General features: G+C 39.5%; 2 protein-coding genes across 3 annotated transcripts in view; both read right to left on the reverse strand.

Annotated features, from left to right (window-relative positions):
* Positions 1-907: 907 nt before the first annotated feature.
* rab18a (RAB18A, member RAS oncogene family) lies at positions 908-11,927 on the reverse strand. Its single transcript, XM_056364769.1, has 7 exons — positions 11,711-11,927; positions 9,413-9,468; positions 5,973-6,034; positions 5,606-5,678; positions 4,568-4,686; positions 3,936-4,002; positions 908-3,163 (listed from the first exon to the last, which is right to left on the reverse strand). The coding sequence occupies exons 1-7, from the start codon at positions 11,776-11,778 to the stop codon at positions 2,994-2,996; spliced, it is 615 nt and encodes a 204-aa protein (XP_056220744.1). The 5' UTR covers positions 11,779-11,927; the 3' UTR covers positions 908-2,993.
* A 763-nt stretch (positions 11,928-12,690) lies between these two features.
* Positions 12,691-20,778, reverse strand: part of itgb1a (integrin, beta 1a) — a 29,028-nt gene continuing 20,940 nt past the window's right edge. Inside the window, exons 11-17 of one of the 2 annotated variants that reach the window (XM_056364266.1) lie at positions 19,896-20,098; positions 19,554-19,792; positions 19,200-19,422; positions 17,658-17,893; positions 17,276-17,442; positions 14,507-14,584; positions 12,691-14,004 (exon numbers count right to left, since the gene is read on the reverse strand). In XM_056364266.1, the coding sequence (XP_056220241.1) occupies positions 14,507-14,584; positions 17,276-17,442; positions 17,658-17,893; positions 19,200-19,422; positions 19,554-19,792; positions 19,896-20,098 (1,146 nt within the window). In that variant the 3' untranslated portion in view covers positions 12,691-14,004. The remainder of the gene's footprint in view (positions 14,005-14,506; positions 14,585-17,275; positions 17,443-17,657; positions 17,894-19,199; positions 19,423-19,553; positions 19,793-19,895; positions 20,099-20,778) is intronic. The other variant, XM_056364267.1, reaches the window with a different exon arrangement.

Below are 20,778 nucleotides of genomic sequence, written 5' to 3' on the forward strand. Positions count from 1 at the left end.
GGTCAGCCAAAGAATGATGTTTTTCCATGTTTATTTTGTTCCGTTTTAAAAAACTGAAAAATCTCATCAACTATCGGATGAGTTGCCATGAAAGTTTGTACAGACATTTATGGTCACCAAATGGTCAGCCTCAGCTGAACTTTGTGTTTAGTGCTAATTAGCAAATGACAGCATGCTTTTATGCTATACTTTGCTAAAATGGCACACATTATATCTGCAAAACATTATCATTGTAAGCATGTTAGCATTCAGACGTTAGCACTTACAATTATATTAATGCATAAAGAAATGAATACAATTATGTGGAATATACACATTCTTTTAATGCTTTCCTACCCTGGCAATCAACTTACAACACCACAGACTTATTTTGCAATGCCAACAACGAGACACCCTGGTTGGCAACAATTTATCTGCATGTTATTTTTCTGAAACCATGTCTAATTGCACTGGGTTCAGTAACTCAGTTTCCAAACATCAGTGAGGCTTCTACACACCACCCTACCTCTCATGATGTGACAATACAAGGAATGTCTATCTACCAGCTCTGTAAATTACAATAAAAAAAATATATAAAAAATATTAAATCTGTCAGCTCAGCCCCATGAGTAGCTGATGTTTTTCCAGTGTAGGCACAAGGAAACAGCAGCGGTACAGCTCAGCACATGGTTGGACCACATGAAGGCATTATTACGCTGTATGCCTCCGTTGTTGTTTGACTGAGACATATTTCCAGACGGCTGCCTGGACTCGCTCTGGCTGCCAGCCCCGGCCCTTTCATAATCGCCCAGGAATTATGCACATCCCAGTTAAAGCACTGGTAGAGTGAGTTATGGCTGTGGTGGTGTTTCCTGAGAAGTCTGCCAAAAAGATGATTTAGATAGATCACACGTCTGGGGTCTGGGGGTTCCTCGGACACTGTTTAAACACAAGTCTTTATTCTGAGGACACAGGAATGTGAAGGGCGCTGAGTGAAAAACCCATCACCTAACAGTGACATTTCCAACATGGCAACGATGGCAGCAGAGTTATTGGTTATCTGTTATGAAGGTTTGAAGTGATTTCTAGAAAGGACTCATTCTTCATTATTAATCACCGTCCCTCTTCAAATAACAGTTGTCAACGGCTCCACAACAATCCTGAAGTCTGGATTAACACCGACATATTCACTTCTATTCACTTAAAAAAGAATTTTATTTAGTTTAATACATTGGGCGGCTTGTAGTGAAATATGTATACATTCAGCTTTACAATTCATACAGGAATTTTCCCACCAAATTCCTAAAATACACACAATTTACAACTTAAACATGTTTTAACATATATCTGAACACAAAAAAGACAGCTTAATAAGTAAAAGCCTACTTTTTGTCTTATTACACAGTACCATTAAATTCAAATGGTAAACCTGTATGTTTAATGTTTTATTTCCAGCTAAATATAAGTTAATGTGTTTATAGTAAACAGCCTCTGAAGGTCATTCACTGGACAAACAAACATAAAAGAATGGCACGCAGAATTTCTCATGCAATAAAAAGAAATAAAACAAACAAAAAAATTCCCATCTGTGATAAGACATGCTTGTTACCCATGTCTCTTTCACCATCCCTGTTACGTCAAGCTCTCAGAACTACATTTCCCAGGATTTCTCAGACCATATAACAGCACTCGAATACTACAAACATAGTCCGGGGTCAGTGGTACAGTACATTTATAACTGCCTCTCAGATACAAACACAGAGATAGGAGTACTGTGAAATCCATTAGCAATGTGGAGCACGCAGCTCTTTGATTTTCCAAATTCAGTGGAAACACCCTTATGACTCACTGCCCTGTTTAATATTGAACACTTTTCCTTTGTCTATGCACAGTCAAAGGAATCTATATGAAAGACTGTAGCAGTCCTAGTGATATTACTGATATTATCTGTCTGAGTGGGGGAGTACAAGTAGGTCGCACTCCATTAAAGCAACTCGTTACAAAAAAGGCGTGCAATTTTAAGAGGTTCCCTCTTCTTCTGCACCCAGTGGAAAGCTTGCTGGTGCCAATCTCTTTGATTTATACACTCTTCAAAACACACCAAAGGTTTGAAGTCCAAGTCAATAAAAGCAGTAAAACGTCATTCCAACCACTTGGTAACTCTATTATATTCTGAAGAAATGAGGCAGTTGTGTGGACAACAGAGACGCATGATCCAACTCATAGCTGAGAGTGGTGCGATGGAATACGAGATGGGCCGGCTTGATAAGCTTCTCTATAAGCAGCATAATGTTCATAGGGTCTGTGCTGAGGGAGGGGGAGGGGCAGAGGGGGATCAGGATCAAGCACAGGACAGAGCTGAGGAAAGATAAACATTGGAGGAAAATCGGCCCTGCACTGATACAGATGTGTTTGCTAAGGCGAGATGCTCCTAGAAACAAAAGCATGCTGGAGACAAGAGGAGAACCTTGGTCAAAAAAATTCTCATGATCACGCTTCAGAGACTTATCCATTTGTCTGACAAACTTTGGTTTATACCTTTGGACTTAACCGTCCTGTTAAAAATTAAATGCCAAAGCACAATGAGAAACTGAAAAATGAGTATATTTCGACCAAGGTCCTTAAAACTGCACAAAACTGTAACTCAAAACAAAACAGAGGAGAGTCAACTCACTCAAATTCCATTAAGAGGAAGGCTGAGCTGCATTTGCATTTTAGCGCAGCATTACTATTAGAAAGTGTGCAAAAAAGTAGTGTCTGTGTGAACACAGGTAGAGTGTGTGGGACGGTCAACCCTTACAGCTCAGCGGAGGGGACACAGTCAGACCTCCACTGCCTTCATGTCTGAGTCGGGAGCTCAGCTCAGGACAGCACACAGTGGGAAGAGGGGAGTTCTTTCAAGTGTGTGTGTTTATGTTAGTGTTTGAGTGTGTGACACTGTGTGAGGTATTCACACGTGTATGTTTGAACATGTGTGTGTGTGAACATGTTTGTGTACTTTGTGTGCGTGTCGTCTAGACCAGGGAGCAGTAGCCACCGCAGGATCCACCTCCCGCGTCCTCGTCGGTGAGCTGGACTCCTCGGCCGTGGTTCTCGCTCTGCCATAAACCAGGAGTCTGGATGATCTTCTCCACCAGCTCCTCAAATGCACACTGAACACCGTCCCTGGTCTTAGCACTCGCCTCTGGGAGCACAGAGTGTGTGTGTGTGTGTGTGGGGGGGGGGTGAAGGAGCAGAGGGGCAGGAGCAGACGGAGAGAACGGCAAAAAGTAGTGAGACAACCAAGAAGAAAAGAGAAATAACAAGGGTGAGAAAAATGAGAATTGGGTGTGTGGAGACGGAGGATGGAAATAGAAAAGAAAAGAAAATGAGACACAGATACAACAACTGTTAATGTCTGCATCTTGATGTCATCATCTGGCGGTGGTGGAAAATGTCTCAACAATAACTGTCATCTCCAGACACTAATAGTGGACCTTAGGAGGTTATTAGGAGATATAGTTAACACCCACTCCACAGTTTGATGAGATCCAGAAACATAATAGTAATGACCACAGGATTAAGAAATAAATCTTATTTAGAAAGCCAAACCTGAAATAATACATTAGGAAATGACGTGGAAAGTGAAGAGTGAAACCCCTCCATGTCAACAAACATTTTTAAAATGACATTTTTCAGTATTTAATGAAGATAAAACTTTTTTTTTTTTAACATGAAATGCATGTCACTTCAACTCGTTTGCGGAGTCATTTACTGACAAAAGTGAAAAATAAAAGCACAGGGGAAAAACAAGAACACATGGAAGATGATATATGACGCCCGTTTTATAAATAGAACTATGCAAGCATTCCTCAGCAAGTATGATAGTTATTTCAAAAGCTGTTTCCCCTTTGTAACAGTCTGCTGTAACTCATGCCCAGCAGATCTTTGCAGAGCAGGGAATCCTCCTGACTTACCTATAAAAAGCATGGAATGTTTTCTTGCAAACTTCAGCCCTTCGGCCCTGTCTAGCTCGTGGTTTTCCTAAAACAAAAGAGAGGTAATGACTTATTTGAGGTCTGCCGGGCGGAGCTGTCAGCTACTGTGGTCTTCACAAGGCAGAGAGGAAAAGTGATTTTCATAGACAAAGAACAGGACACAATAAATTCATAATGCTCTACTTAGTGGGCATTTTTATCCCCACTGACTGATTCTGGTATCCTGGTAAAGAACCAGCTGCCAGAAATATGAAAGTGGTGCTGCCATGGTCATTCAGTTCTGTCATTTGTCAAATGGGTTTAAGCTGGCTTTTTTTTTTATTTTTATATTTCTGGCAATTAATTTCACCGTTCTACAGAATATATGCTTCTACAAAGTTAGTGTGTATTTCCGTTTTTTTTACATCTCAAGTTACAGAAAAAACTATTTTAAAATTTGTCCAAAAAAAAAAGTAGATACCATTCAAACTTATGAATTTCTTTGGTCATAACAGTTCAAACCAAGGCAAAAAGTACTGAGGATGAATGTTAATGAGCTGCCTATATCTAATCAAACAACCTTGTTAGCCTTGGAGCACAAACACTTCACATACAAACAAAAACTCACGCACCTTATCGATTTTATTTCCAACAAGCATTTTCACAAGGTCGTTCCTTGTACAGTACGTCTCCAGCTCATTGAGCCAGTTATCAAGCTTGGTAAAGGTTTCTCGCCGTGTGACATCATACACTGTGGAAAACCAAATGAACAAAACATGCTCACAATGACGTCAATTACTCTATATACACATTATACATCATAAAACAATTGAACAATAAGGCAGAATGGGAATTATTATATGCAGGCCATAACAGAAAGTTGTGTATTGTTAACTTCTAAACATTTTCTTCAAGAGTAATTAAATCTAATGGGCCTTGGATTTTAAAATATATTTGCCTGCTAAAAGGCAAAGACCTAATTAACTTTTATTACTGAGTTATTTCAACTTCAAAAAAAAAAAAAATTGAAAAACAAACAAACCTTGATTAAATAAAAACAAACAAATAAATAAATAACTAAAATAATATAGTACCAACTAAAAGCACAGGGATTTAAGTTTTCTGATAGTATCACATTGGGAGCTCTCGTAATCCCAGTGCTGAAGCAAGGCGCCTTCTGTTTCTTTATACAGTGGTGCAAAAGTCTGAGACTACTTTCCCGAAAATGGTCTCAGACTTTTGGACCCCACTGTATCATTAGAATGGTCAAAAACCATTGGCTTCAGAGGAAGTCTGTTTTAGAGGTTTAACTAAGTTCCTGTGTGCGTGCGTGTGTGTGTGTGTGTGTGTGTGTGTGTGTGTGTGTGTGTGTGTGTGTGTGTGTGTGTGTGTGTGTGTGTGTACACTCTGTATATGCATGTCCATATGAGGAGGGTATAAACCAGCTTCCAGAGACACAGGCAAGCGGGTGTGCGTGTGTGTGGGTCACAGGATGAAAAGTCATCACTCTTTTTACAACCAGGGGCCTGACTCTGAAGCAAAGAGGGCAAACACACACACACACACACACACGCACACACAAACTCTCACACAAGCATGCGCACACACACACACGCGCGTGCACACACGCACGCACACACAGTCATGATTGCGTCAACAGCTTTGCTTACCCAAGATGACTCCCTGGGCACCACGGTAGTAACTAGGCGTCAGGGTTCGGAAGCGCTCCTGTCCTGCAGTGTCCTGCAAAACACAACCAGCTCAGCACTGCTGCTGGACACACACAGGAAAAACTGGTGGCTCAAACAGAAGGAAAACCAGGGCAGATAAACAACAAGTCTGACTCCTTTCTGTCCCTCAAGGAGTATGTAGGCAGAAACGGTGTTACAAAAGCGCCATCTTCTGGAGACTTGAGAGAATAGCCAAACTGTAGTTATGGAGGAGTTCTACAATTAATCTCTTTTCTCTGACTAACAGACAAAAAGCCACGTTTGTTGCTGTTGAAGTGTTGTAGTCACCACAGAGTGTGACACTTACCCATATGGCCAACTTTGCCTTGTTACCGTCCACAGAAATGGTCTTCACTTTAAAGTCAACACCTAGACAACGAAAAGACAGGCGATCAGTCATACCTTCATGATTACCTCATCCTGCTTCAGTACCAATTTGATGACTCTTACAGGTTTGGCCAATTACTGCCAAGAATATTATCATGGTGACAGACTATGATTACCAATGATGAATTGTCAAAACATACATACCACACAATGTATCTGAACTTCTGTTAACCCCAGCTACTCACACTGGCATTATGCCCGTCCCATGTCCTGCATTTAAATTATAGTGTGACTATGTATTCAGATTAACCATGAAAGGATGATGTGGTTTAATGTCTTCAACTGAAACCAATACAGGTCTGTATAAAGAAAAAATATATGTATAAAAATCCACCACCTGTGAAATGGCTCAGACAGCAATGAATCAACCCTAAAATCCCTGCCAGGTCCCAAAGGAACAGACATTTACACGAAAATAACAATGTTGTCCCCCTTCCCCTCAAAAAGTAAATCTCCTCTATTGCCTTTGTGCAGTGTCTCAGTGCGCAGAGTGTGCAGTGTCTGGATGACAAATTGGCCCGAGTATTAGCATCCACTGACAGATTTACCAGGGAAATGTACACTTGTGATGGGACTGTTTTTACATCTGGGACTGGGGAGTTGCGTTCAGTTCAGAGCCAAACAGAAGAGGAGTGAGGGGACATGAAGACAGGCCAGGGATATATTACACACAGTATGTGTACCGCACACACATGAATGTACAGTTTGTTCACACAGTCAATCACAACAACTAGCTCTTTGTCAAGTCCAGCAGAGTTGCTCAGATACTGTTGCCAGATGTACGAGGAGAGGAGTTTACACTAAACATTTCCATGAACCCGTACCAGTATCTCCTGCTTTAATTTACTATAAATTCAGATAGGCCTTACCCAGAGAAAACATACAGTAAAGCATGTGTTTGTCATATCACAACACAATAAGATGCCACTGCCACTTGAAGTCAAGGCCGGGCTGACCTCTGCAGGCCAACCGTTGTAGTATCAATACACCAACAGCATCGCAACACATCAAACTAAATTTAAAAAACAATAAGAATTACTGTAAACACATGACTTGGTCAGCAGCATTACCATGTATTGTCTGTCTTTCACCTTTAAGTAACTAAAAGCTAAATTTATCAATGCAAGTGTCCTCACAGATGCTCATCTGTCTGCTGATTATCTTAAGCCCCATTACAGTGATTAATTCTTGCCAATATTATCAGTGCTAATGTGACAATGTACTGAGAAAGCTCTACTCACAGGGAGAAATACAACCTGAGATGAACTGCTTTAGGTGGTGAAAGTGAAAATACTTGAATTGAGATCAAGTGATACTGGATTAAAAGTGATTTTTGTCTGAATCTGAGGGGACTTGAGTCATTGAGAGAAGCATAAGTCCAATGAAGACATCTGTTTTGCAAAGAATCGCAGATGGCCAAGTACAACAGTAGCGATCCATGCGTTGACCTTGAAGAAAATATGTTTTTACTGTTTCAACCTTGTGGAATCTGTGCTGTTCGTTGTTTTAACAAAGACAGCATTGAGAGCTGCAAGCTTCACAAAAAATATTCACATTAGTTAGGGGAGAAAAAATTAATTCCATATCTCATCAAGAGGATGACAAATCTTGAACTGTTGAATTCTTTAATGAAAATAAACCCATTAAGGTAGTTACAGCCTGAAGACCACATGAAAATATAGCAGATGTGTCCTTGGTGCGTCAAATGATTTATGCCATTATAAGAAGCTGATGTCATTTGCAGGTTCACCAGAAATTGGAAAAAAAAACTCCACTTGTAAAAAATAATAATGTACCACTATGTTCACCATTTGACCAGATAAGATGGATCGTCTGGTCTGCTGTAAGGTTTTTTCACACTCCTCATTAAGTTTAAAATACATCAAATGGCTTTGTGGCTGTGAGGGTGTGTGGTATTGAGGTGGCTTTTACTTTGAGCTTGCCAAGTGCTCATACCTTCTGTTAGCAGACATCCTAACAGGCAACATGTCTGTTCTGTGACCTCAACTTGACTATGATTCCACTGCAAAAAATGTTTGACTTTTAATTTCTGTTTTAAATTATATTTGCAATAAATACTGGATGTGCAACAGACACAGGCAGCGAGTGTGGCGTTTGAGCCAATTCTGGTTCTGGAGCAGATAACAAGGGCTGTGGATTTGTTGCTCAATACAATGTACAGTATCTGCCAGCAGCCTCAGCGGGGCCTCCATGCTAGGAAGCAGAATGAACAACAGTTTATGTCCATTTTATTGAATATGGAAGACATTGTAGTCTACAGCAGTTGTTAATAGTTCTTAAAAACTCCAGACGGACATAATGAACTTTCTCTGTCATGCGACCCTGTTAGTCCCAGAAGAATGCCGGTGTTCTGCCAAACTGTTTAATGAGGCTCACACATGGACTGATGATACATGTATTTCACTGTCAGTCACCAAATCAATAGCTACTATCAGTCTGAGCAACACAAGCAAAGTTTGGTGGTGTCCCATTCTCCTTACTGGGAGAAGAAGCTGTACAGACTTCACTTAAAAGTTGTTTGTGTTACCTGTTGGTTATAATGCTTTAGCAAACTATTCAGAGACAGGTTGACCTGAGTAAAAGTTACTTTGGGCAAATGTTGTTACTCTTAATTCTAAACATTTTTCTAGGTTAAACCAAATTCTACATGTTCATATAATATATCATAAACCTTGAAGGAAATTATTCCAATCAAATATCTTTTCACTGTTAAACAACAACAAATTAAATGTGCAACACATTTGTTTAAGGCATCTGAGAGGCAGAATGAATTGAATTGAAGTTGAAGTGTTTTAATGACATTAGCATTTGTTGTGCAGTCCGACTGCTAGCTTCATCAACTTCAGGGACAAATTACGTTAACGTTAACAGAGCTCCAGGGAAATTCTGACCTATTATGGTGCACAAAATTTACAATGTACTTTACTTTGTTAAAATATATTCTTTTCATTAACGTACACTCCCTGGCCAGTTTATTAGGTACTCCTATACAATCTCATGCAATCAAGCACAACAACATTTATGAGGCTTATAAAGGCCAGTTCTTGTGAAAACTTTGAGGTGTTCAACTATATGTTTATTACTGAGGTCGTAGTTAGTGGTATTGTTGTACTAAACTGCATTTAACTGAAATCTGTTTCTAATATTATTATTTATTTTGTAAATGGTGTGGGAAAACATTAGAAACAACTCCCATTATAATTCAGTCCAGTTCAACAGAAAAGTACAAAACTCAACTTCAGGCCAGAGTGTATTTAAGGTTGTGGCACCACCATGCGATTCATTAAGTCTTGTTTTTATTTTACTTTTTCATTAGCTGAGCTCAGATGTGTTACTCACCTATTGTCGCTGCCTGTTCTGGGTCAAAGGTGTCATCTGTGAATCTTAAGAGGAGGCTGTTGACAGGAGGAAGGAAATACGGAGATTAGGACACATTATTAATCACTAACAAACACAGCACAATGGCTTTTTTCAGCAATGCTATTCAACACAGGGTGAGCAAGCTTTTGGTCTGAGATCAGGTTTCCATTGTCTGACTCATAACTTGTCCTGCGGCACCAGACTTATCTAATTCTGTATCGCTTTCTCTTTCTATTGATCACTTTGTCTTTCACTTGCATTACACACACAATCTCCGGATGATATCACCACTAGATTGTAGTCAGCAGGACAGGGTTCATTTCTTAACTATGACTAATCAAGTGCAAAGGCCTTAATCACAGCACTGATGATGGGAATAAGCTCACTCTTTTGCCTTGACCCATGTATAATTCTCTTATTATGCCTCATGGGCCATCAGGAGGGATGCTGGAGCAAGGAGTGTTTATTGTCTGAGGTCCATACAGCCGATGAGCTGTGCTTGGAGACTGGCAAGATAAAAATGTATTCATTTGTTCAGGTACAATGAAACTTGTGTATTCCTTGCCAGGCAGACATCCCCCTGATCATCGGAGGGCCTCGACAGATTGCAAGGAAACATATTCAATATCTGTATGCTTTTCAAAAATGAGTCTTGTCAGTGTATCTTTTTGACAACTGCACAACTGGCTCAGGAAGATTCAAACAATGACATTTGAAAATAATCTTAGTCTGAATTAGTTTATTGTATTAAGCAAAAGCCTATTTAATAATAACACAAAATTACTTTCTGGAAAAAATGCCCTTGGCCTGAATGATGCACTAGCAGGCAGCTGGACACACAAACTTGTCTGTTTTCTGGAAATATAAGCAACACTGTCTACGTTACAGTGTTGACATAAACCCAGTCCCTCCTCTGTGCTTACTCACTGCCATCATAGCATGCAAACTACCAGTACCACGGGATAAAATGTGAAAGAAAAATTTCCATAAACTAAAACAGACACACACCCTTGATTAAAATGACAGTACTTTGATATCATCAATAAATAAATGGGATAATAAATGGGATAACGCCAAGAATGTGAATAAAGGAAGAAAGAAATGACAAAAGAGTGATAATAATTGCTACCGACACTGTGGCAACATTACTGCTGACAGTATGTGATCCAAACAGCATGAATTAGTGCAAACATTTGAGATTATTTACAACCTTCTGGGCTAACACGGGGATGATCCAAAATGAGAGTGTATTCCCATGTCCCCTTATACAGTTGATCCCTTGTTGATCATGCTGAAGATCCTATTCTTGGAATTTGCCATACGAAAAGGCCTATATCCTTCTGGGGTTCATGTTGCAGTTTGTTATTTTGAGAACTTAAGGCTTGGTCATCAGTGTGCACTGAAAAATTTTTTTTTTGGCTGGACAATTCACTTATCGAAAGGCTTACATTCAAAGCTTTGAGCAGCTCATTATCTATGTACCGTGCTCTGGCTCTGGGAGGCACACTTTACTAGATACCATAGCTTGCAATGTGATGGTTGATGGGTCAGGCTGGCTATCAGGATTCTTTCATGCAGTCTGGACCACAGTCATGGAGACCAGAAAACCTGACCGAGCTCTCTGCTGGCAAACTACACAGTAGTATAAACTGCCAGACTAAAGTTGGTAAAAACATTATACTCTGCTTAGAATATTAGGCTGATTTGTGGTTGCTAACGAGGATGCCGATTACCATATAATGACAAAACTCAAATGTGTGGTGAAAGCCATGCAGCCTTTTAGAGTCCTTCTACAGAAGCTCACTTAGGCATGAACCACTTCAATCAAGCTATAACATGTCTGCTCTTCATTATGATGTGTGAACCACTTGGTGTTGGAGATGCTACCACTACAATTACAGTAAAAAAGATCAGAAACAGAACAGAAATCAAATTATCTACATCATTAACCTGACAACTCATCATGTAATTGCTATCTTAGATAAGTGTCCGCGCCCCATCCAACTATGTCATACGTGAACAAAGATGATGTCACTTACAGAGGTTAGCGGTACAGCCAACACACCACACGCCTGAATTTATCTTACAATAACCAAGGCAGTGTGGCCTCTTTTCTATTTAAAAAGGAGGACAACCACACTGACACGTCTACCTTATTTTAAAACGCTGCTTTATCTTTAAACCTCACATTATTTTGTTGGCTGCTAAGCTAACGTCAGCTAGCTAAGGCTAGCAGTAAGCCACGACATCAATTTCTTGGAGATAACTTGAGCTTACCTAGACTTCCCAACACCACTTTCTCCTATTATTAGTATTTTCAGCGTCGTTAGTGTGTCTTCTTCCATTTTCCCTTCACAGTGAGCTGTGTTACTCTCGATAAACAGCTACAACAGACTGTTTGACACGACGTGTCCAAACAACTTGCGTCCCTGTTTACAGCTCGCAGCAGAGATAGTTTGTCAGCGTCTTGGTAAGAAGCCTCACTTCAACCATATCCGGTGTCGAATTCCGGTATTTCCGGTTGGTTAATGTATGCTACGTGAAATCTGACGAGTTTATGATTACACAACGAAGCAAACACTATTGCAACATATGGTCGGAAGCCATGTAAGTTAAACACATGACTATGGTGTGTTTCTACCAGCGTTATATAACATTAGTATAGTATGTCTATTAATTGTCAATGGTTCTTTTAATATGCAATGTATTGTTTATTCTAATGTATTTAGGTTATTACTGTTATACATTGTAAATTATTAAAATTTATGCGCATAATTATGTTTAATTATTGCCACAACAAAAATGTTACTATTATAACGTATGTCTTGTTAAGGTAATCAGTTTTCATATATTTCAAACAAAATATATTAAATACTTATTTAAAAGGGCCAGTGTTTAGCATCCAGGCTCTCCCAATAACTGAGCTATTGTAATTTCTTCTGTTCAAGGGAAAGGAAACTCAATCCAAATTGTCACCAGGCATCCTTCTCATTGGGTTGACTAAACATGTCTTTGAACATTGATTTTGTTTTCACTTCAGTTGAACTATGTATGTACTCTTTGGTAATTTTATCTATCTGCTCCCCAGGTTCAGTAGAAATGATCTTTAAACCACTATAGCATGTCCCCAGCCTTCAGCTTTAATATGTCATTACTCACTTTTCTGGCTCTTATTGTGAAAAATTGGACATCCAAACGTGAAAAAACACAAAAATGACTATATACACCCTCATATTTTGGCCATACAGAAAGACACATACAGTTTTTGTACTTTATTTAATAAATAACTCATAAACAGCACAGAGAGAGAACATGGTACTGAAATGAAAGGCACTTTGAAAACAATACTGTAAAGGCTTGTGTTGCACTTCAGAGGCATTTGGGTGTGAAAGCATTTCAGAGGTGATTTATGTGAAATACGCTGGATTCATTTTTACAGTCTAAAAAAAAGTAACTAACAAAACTGACTCACGCAAAAGAGTTCACCAGTTCACTGAACAAGCTGACAGAAAACATGTTTTTGGCATACTTGACAAGAACACAGGAAAGGTAAGGAAACCTGAGAGTGAGTAATAAAGTTACTGCAGTTAGCAAATACAACAACATTTCGTTAGTTAATTGCAACTTGTATCATAACTATACAAATCCTTTGATTGTTCAACATTGCCACAATTTCATAATTTTAACAAGTGGTATACAATCCCTTTGTGATAGTATATCAACAACACAAATAATGATAGTTGATATTAATATTCATCTTGTGTATTTAGTCCTTCGAGAAACTTAACAGTACTCAGCAAGAGTGCAATAAAAATTTAAACATTGGATGTTTCTAAGCTGCAGTTTAAAACTACATTTACAACTATTCACCTCTGCAGAATCTATTGTGATTCAACATAATTGTCCAATCTAAGTTGAATGCTAAATATTATTCAATATTTCCTGTTGCAGTTGTTTTCTAATATATACACACACATTGACATAATGTGCTGCTATGGCTGACAATTTACATATTAAACTCAGGTCCTGTCTGGAACACAGAAACGTACAGGAAGTCAGTGCACAGAGACAAACGAGAAGAGGTAAAACAGAGACTAAATGTCTGAGATAGACAGAAGCTGAGGAATTCTTGTACATATATTGTATATCCTTATTGTCCACACTGTGTTGTAAAAAAAAAAAAAAAAAAAAAGCTAAATCGTCTGCCCATACCAGTCCTGTGGCAGGAAAGAAAACACCATCATTTCATCAACTTCTGCAGATATGAAACTTAAAAGTATATACACATATTGTGTTCTGTACATCTAAAATACAAACAAATGCAGATAAATCATAAAGTGTTAGTAAAAATACAGATGCAGTGGCTGAATGCTACATTATAATGATAAAGCGACAAGAAGAAATGACATGAATTCCACCACAAGCCTCAGTACCCAAACAAGCTAAATACTGCAGATGTCAAATACTTGATAGCAGAGTTCATTGTGATGTTCATTATGATGTCATCATTTTCCCTCATATTTGGGATTGACCACAGTCGTGACAGCGCTTTTGTAGATGGGATTTTCACCCTGGAAAGCAAACATTAAAGGGGTCAATTACATTTATGTTATTATAAAACAAACAGACAATATAGCTTTATTAGTTCATGAGAAATTTTCTCTGAAACTCACCAAAGCACACAGGAAAAGTGGGTTACCATTAGACACAAAAATATAAAATTTTCTATGCTGTAATAATCATTGAGATCACACTCAGCACACAGTCATGCCTCTGTGATAAAACACCAAATATCAGGATTCACAAATTAGGCCTCATATTCTTTAGAATATATTACTTACCAGACAAGGGTTTTTCGTTTTTGTAGCCTGTAGACATTTTATATCTTCAAACACTGAACAGGTTTTGTGCACACTCATGCAGTATGAAGGCAGTATTGCTGTTCTTTTTTGTTGAATTTAATTTTGTCGTTATAGAAGACATGTAGAAACTGAAACTCGGTGAAAGGCAAGAGAGTGCAGACAGAAACAGTCCATGCAGGAAAATCAAGTGGAAAGGAAAAGAAATACAAACTTAAAGGGCAGCAGCTCTATGTCCATAGCTTGGGTTCTGGAACTGATTGATAGGACTCTTGTATATGGGGTTTTCTTGCTACAGGTAGAGAATGAGGACAGGATAGAGTTCAGCAGAGAAAAAGAACAACAGCACAGAAAAAGGAATAACAAAAGGAAGTATAAAAGGAGAAGAAAAGCACAGATAAAGTGGGAATGGTGCACGAAAGACAATGAGAAGAAACAGAGGCAAAGAGATGAGGATAAAAATAGTAACAGATGCCCTGAACAGTGTAAGACTTCCGATAAAAGATTTTAATTTATCTACACCAGGTTCATCATCTCTGATGACTTCCACCTCCATAAACATACACAGGAGGTATGAGATGTAGTGGTGTGCGGATCGATACTGAAATATCACCACTTCAGATTCCAAACGTTTCTGTTCTAGGATCGATTCTCACATTAAAAGATCGATACCTTAACTCTATAATTTGTGGTAAATGTGTCTCTTATCATCAACAGGGACACAGTAGAAAGTAACAACGCTATCACCCGGATCTAGTCTAAATAATACCTGGTTGATATGAACTACTTCTTCTTCCGTCTGTCATAGTCATGAACTACGGCTCTATAAATAGATGAGTCACTGAACAGAGTGTTGACATTGATGATGGCCGAACACAAACAAAGTCGTGTGTGGAACGAAAATTTTTTGTCTGTTTCTTCAGACAAAAAATTTGAATCTGAGACGTTTTGTAAAAAGGTTGAGGTAAGCATTTTCATGGGAGCCTGATTCAGATGCTGAAGTGTCAATTAACATGCAACCAAGTTTCTTGGTCTGTAGGACATCTTCTTTTGATCTTTTGAAAGTGCTGAATGGTGCACTGAATGTATTTTTCTTTATTATTAAAGAATAAGAAAGAGCAGTCTGATGTCTTATTTGAAATGGTTATAGCCGATTTATTATTTCCCTTCTCTGAACATATTAAGCTTTTGTACAAATTATAAGTATCCTATCCGTATCGGCAATACCAGCCTGGGTATTACTTGGTATCGGATTGGAAAGGAAATCAGTGGTATTGCACATCACTAATGAGTTGGGCTAATTATCTTCTTAACAACATTTTTAAACCTTAAAACGGTAAAAAACTTTGTTTAGCTTTTTTCAGAAAGATCTTTATTGTGGATGAAGATATCGAAATGTGGATCTAGTGCACTGTATAATTAAACATTTTTTCAACAATGGACCTCTAGGCACAGACATGGGAAGAATAAACTTATGACAGCTCATTCACCCCACCCTTTGTATCATCAATAGTAAGTGTTTGTCTTACTTTTAAACTATTTTTATTTTTTAATTATTTTGCTGAACCTGAAATCTCAAGTTCTGTTCAGTGGCTGTATAAACCTTTCTAAATGTTCCTGCCTTGAGAGGTCCAACTTCACACAACTCTCTGAAGATATAATACAATGTTATTGTAAAAATGTCATCAAAGGAAACTGTATGTGCAGGTTACACAGTGTTTTCTTAATGTAGAGTTATTCTGTTGTCTCATATACTTAAACTGTTTCCATGTTTCCTGAAACTTAAGTGGGCCCTGTGCAGTTGCTTAAATAGGGAAATTAACAGAAATAAATATGAAATCAGGAGCAAAGTAACCTGATTGGGAGATCCCTGCTCATGATTGAGCTCTGTTACTTTGGAACAAGAAGTGCTAATATCAAACACTTCAAACAGAGCCTCTGTGGTCCCCGCTGAACGTCATGGAAAAAAAAAATCATACTGCGATTATTTTGACATTGTGATTGCAATGAGTCACAATTTTAGCAGGGATGGTAAAGAAAAATATAAAAGTGATGATCATGTGATTTGCTGGGGTCTGTACCAAACACCCATGTTCCCTTAGACCTGGAGAATTTGATCTGTCGGCCGGGGAGTCTCTGTAGGACCACAGTGCCTCCTTTATGGTATGTTGTGACATATTTTACTTTAAACAGCTAGTTGCAGCTCCCGCGATTTGGTGGCAAAAGATGAGGACTGCAGGGTCGCATCCGCAAGAGAAGACATGACAGAGCTCATGCTGGGTCTTTGAAACTCCTTATGGCTGCTTTGCCTTGTTATCTCGTCAGGAAACCCAGGTCAGCCGGAGTTTCTCATTTCTCAAAATTAAAGGGATCTGTAGCCATAGGCTGCCCTGCCCATGGTAATAAGAAAGACTTAAACATGCAGAGTGGGTGCAGTGCTGATCAGGAGCATCTGCAACATCAAACCCAGACACACTGTGGGTATGACACAGTACCGCCACTAGGTGGAGGCATATTACTGCACATTAAGTTATACTGAACTCCAGCTTCCTGTCATATTGATGTTGGCTGATGATGCTACAGAGGGGAGGAAGCATGGAGGGGAGGAGCTATGGCCACTCCTCACAAAAAAATCCAGCTATACTCAGAGTGCATAACATTCCCAAAAAAGTCCAGTCTCTGACATTTTCCCCTTTTATTTTGAGCCATTCAAAAGCAACGGATCCATGCTGGTTCTGCAGCTGTGAGACTGTAGAGAATGTGAGCGAGACACTTTGAAATGATATCATCAAGTCTGTGAATCTCATCTGCTGCTACTAACAACAAATGATCTTTTCAAGTTAATTCCCTGACAGTGACTGGCTCTGCAGCCAAACAACACTTGTTTTCCACACTGAAATCACTCAAACAAACCTCGGCCAAAAACAAAAGATATTTATCCGACTCGTCTTTTACAGAGATGGTTACAGTTCCAAGCACTCACCGTATCCCATTTGGCATTCATCTTCTCCTTCTCAAACTTGGCAAACTCTCTTCTGTCATGAATGATCATCAGCAGCTTCCAGATGAGCAGCAGGGCTAAGCCAATCAGGACGATGCCAGCGACCACACCTGCTACGATTGGGATGATGTCAGGACCGGCGGGGCAGTCTGAAACACACCATGGTACAGCAGAGTGTTCAGGCAGCTTCAAATAACAGTGCAAAAATAACAAAACTGTGGAAAAAACATACCATCACACAGCTGTACATAAATAAACAAATCGCCTATTTTCGTAACCCTACCACCACAACCCCTGTAATTAGCTCTCTCTGTAACAGCAACCTTCCACACCCTGGTTCATGTTAGCCCAGCTCTCTGCATACCCAGCGTGTCGACCACATGGACCTCCTTCTGCGTGTTGTTGTTGACAGCGTAGGTGTAGTAGAACCAGCAGTCGTTGGCGTCCCTCTCCTTGCAGTGCACCACAGGGTAAGAGGCGTCGTTGGGCTGGGGCAGCTTGTCTCTGTCCTTCACTTTGATCAGGTTGAAGTAGCTGCATTTTTCCTCACACACGTCCTTCTTCTCACCTGTGCCAAACGCCCGGCACTGGACGCACTCTCTGGAGGGAATGCAGTGTTGTTGTTAGTAATGAGCACTTTCACTTTTTCTGCTTTTAAAGGGTCACACAAATTACGAAAAAACATTCTCACTTTTTTATAGTTGTAGCTAATTATGCAGATTTTTGGTTTTATTTACCTAAGTCTTGAGATATGTCTTGTTATTCTTGAACAAGGGTTTTCAAAGTCTGACACTGTGGTCTCCCCCACAGACAAAACTGACAACCATCCTGCAACTGCAATTATTTTGGTAATTCAGTACCAGTAGAAGTATGCCGAATCAGTTCCTGTTTGCAATATATTAATGGATGGACAGACAACGATCAGTCTGTTTCACTAATTATAAATAATTCTTAGTGACAATTCTTAGGCAAGTTCTTGAGTTATGAGGAGCATCCCTTTTCTATGATTTCAAAGTGATTTTCTGGACATTCATTTGCTTGGAAATGAGAGATAATTATATCCTCTGAAAGTTTAAGTGACCTTAAATCTAAAAATATGTGAATCATGTCTGTGAGGCAGAAATCTATCATATACACATATCACCAAACTGGTACTAATATAACCAAAACTATCTATAAAGCTAGATACCTTTAGAGGAAAGAAAGAAATATCTAAATATATTTTATCGTTGATGTGAACACATTCTTAATAGAAATATTGGGAAAGTTTCGATTTTTCTCCCTGTGGTCTGCCTTTGCAATACAAACTATCAAGTACATAGTGTATCATAGTAAATGCATAAAGGTTTATGGGTAGTTTTGAACTACTGAATCAAGTCTATCTCAACTATCTCACATCTATGTCTCAGTAAAATGTCAGGTCCCATAATGGCGATGAAGCGATACCATCCTGGAATGATTACAGTGTGAGCGATGGGGGACATACTCCACAGTCCTTGTTCTGTAAAAATACATTTGAAAGTTCAGCCAAAGCTAATATGAGGTGCCAGCTGTCGGAATTTGCCAAAACGAGCGGGTATCTGTGACCTGGCAGTCATGTCTAGGTTTATTACTGGTATTGTGCCCCAGCAACAAACCTACATACGACTCCTGGGAAATATCAGATTATCTTCAGCCAAATTTTGGACCTTTGGCTTTTCCCCTCCTCTATAGTTGCTCAATGAAGGCATCACTTCCTGGCCAGTTTGGAGAGCAGCAATTAAAGCAACCCTAACTTGTTCAACATACAGTACATATGGTATTTAAGTAAAGACAGACAAATTTGAGTATACATCAAAAAATGCAATACATGCCAAACTAAAAGTATCTCTACATTGACATTGACATGTCGTCATTTCAGACTTACTTCTGCTGAGTACAGACTCCTGGACAGGTAGGGCAGGTTTCACAAGTGGGACCCTGGAATTTGGGGTCGGTGCATTTACAGGTGCCACATTCACATATTCCTCTGCCGTTACAAATCTGCTTGTTGCTAGCCATACACGTGGTGTTGTCCAGAGAACAGTCACAGGCGCTTCCGGTCCACATCGGGTCACAGACACACACTCTGCACTCACAGCGTCCATGTCCTAAGAATGAAAAAAAGGTATGAAAGCTTTAATGGGTCTTCTATTTCTAAACATCCTCCTAGTAGCATTAAAAAACCTTTACTGCCGACATGAACTTCAATTCAGAGAATCAGTAGTCCTGACACACTCACCTCCACACAGTTTGTTTCCAGAGCGGTCACAGTTGAAGTTGTCACACTCGCAGTACTGGCCGCTGTACCTCTCCTCAGGGTTGTCTCTTTTCTTGCACTCACAAGTGCCGCACACACAGTCTCCATTGTTGCTGCAGATGTCAGTGCCGTTGTCTTTACGGCAGGTCCGGTCCATGTCCTCTGTAGCCACGTCGTTGCTGCTGCATTCACACTGTCTGCCCACACGTCCTTCATTACACCTGAGACGAAGAGAAAGGTTGTGATTCTGAAGTGTTTCTTAAGACTAAAGCTGAAATCTGAAGACTGAATATGAGACTTGAAGGTTTTGGCTAGTTTACTTACTTGCAGGCTCCACACTCATACGTCCCGTTACCAAAGTGGCACAGTTCACTGTTCTTGACACCCTCCTTTTCGCAATCGCATTCACAGAGGAAGTGAAGGGTAATCTCCACTTCCTCTGTGAATCCCAGGGGCTTTATCTTAATGGTCTCATGCTTGTCTTTTTTCGGACAGCCCTTAGATGTCACACTGATGCTAAACGTGACCTGTAAAGAGCATGTAAAGGAAAAGAATTGTTGGGGGAAAGGGGGCGAAATAGTCAGTTTGTAGCATGTCTGTGGAAATGTCAAAACAAAGGGGTAAATAAAGGGGCTATATGTATGTTTTCTCTGCTGGTGAACACGGTTGTGATAATAGACGCATGCCAATAGCTTCAGTCATCATTGGATTTACAACACAAGGTTAGCATGCTAACTTCAGTAGCAGAAAGAAAGTGATAGAAATAAAAGCAAAACAAGAGTCAACATTGGCAACGTTTCTTCTAGACTGGTAAGAAAACAGCTATGCTAACGTTGGCTAAGTAACAATAGCAAAAACTTACATATAGCACCTTTAAGGTTGTAGGTGTTTAAGGTAATTGTCGGGTTTCCACATTATGTCATTGCGAAATGTGTGTGCAGACATGTGAGTACCCATCTATAGGTAAAGCCAAGGTGCACAACAATGAGGACGAAAGACAAGTCCACTTAAAACTGACTTTTGCAATGATGCTTGGAACTGCAATTATGACCAATGCAAAAACCAAAATAAAGAAAATAAAGTTTATCTCTAATATGTCAAACTGCAGGATTACTACGAGTCCTGTTGTGTAATACTGAGAAACCGCTCATTTCAGGGAACTACAAGGCATGTCATTTTAAAGCGGTAACTTTAGCTGAACAGTGGC

Source organism: Seriola aureovittata, chromosome 20 (genome assembly GCF_021018895.1).
Source record: "Seriola aureovittata isolate HTS-2021-v1 ecotype China chromosome 20, ASM2101889v1, whole genome shotgun sequence".
NCBI classification, from domain to species: Eukaryota; Metazoa; Chordata; class Actinopteri; order Carangiformes; family Carangidae; genus Seriola; species Seriola aureovittata.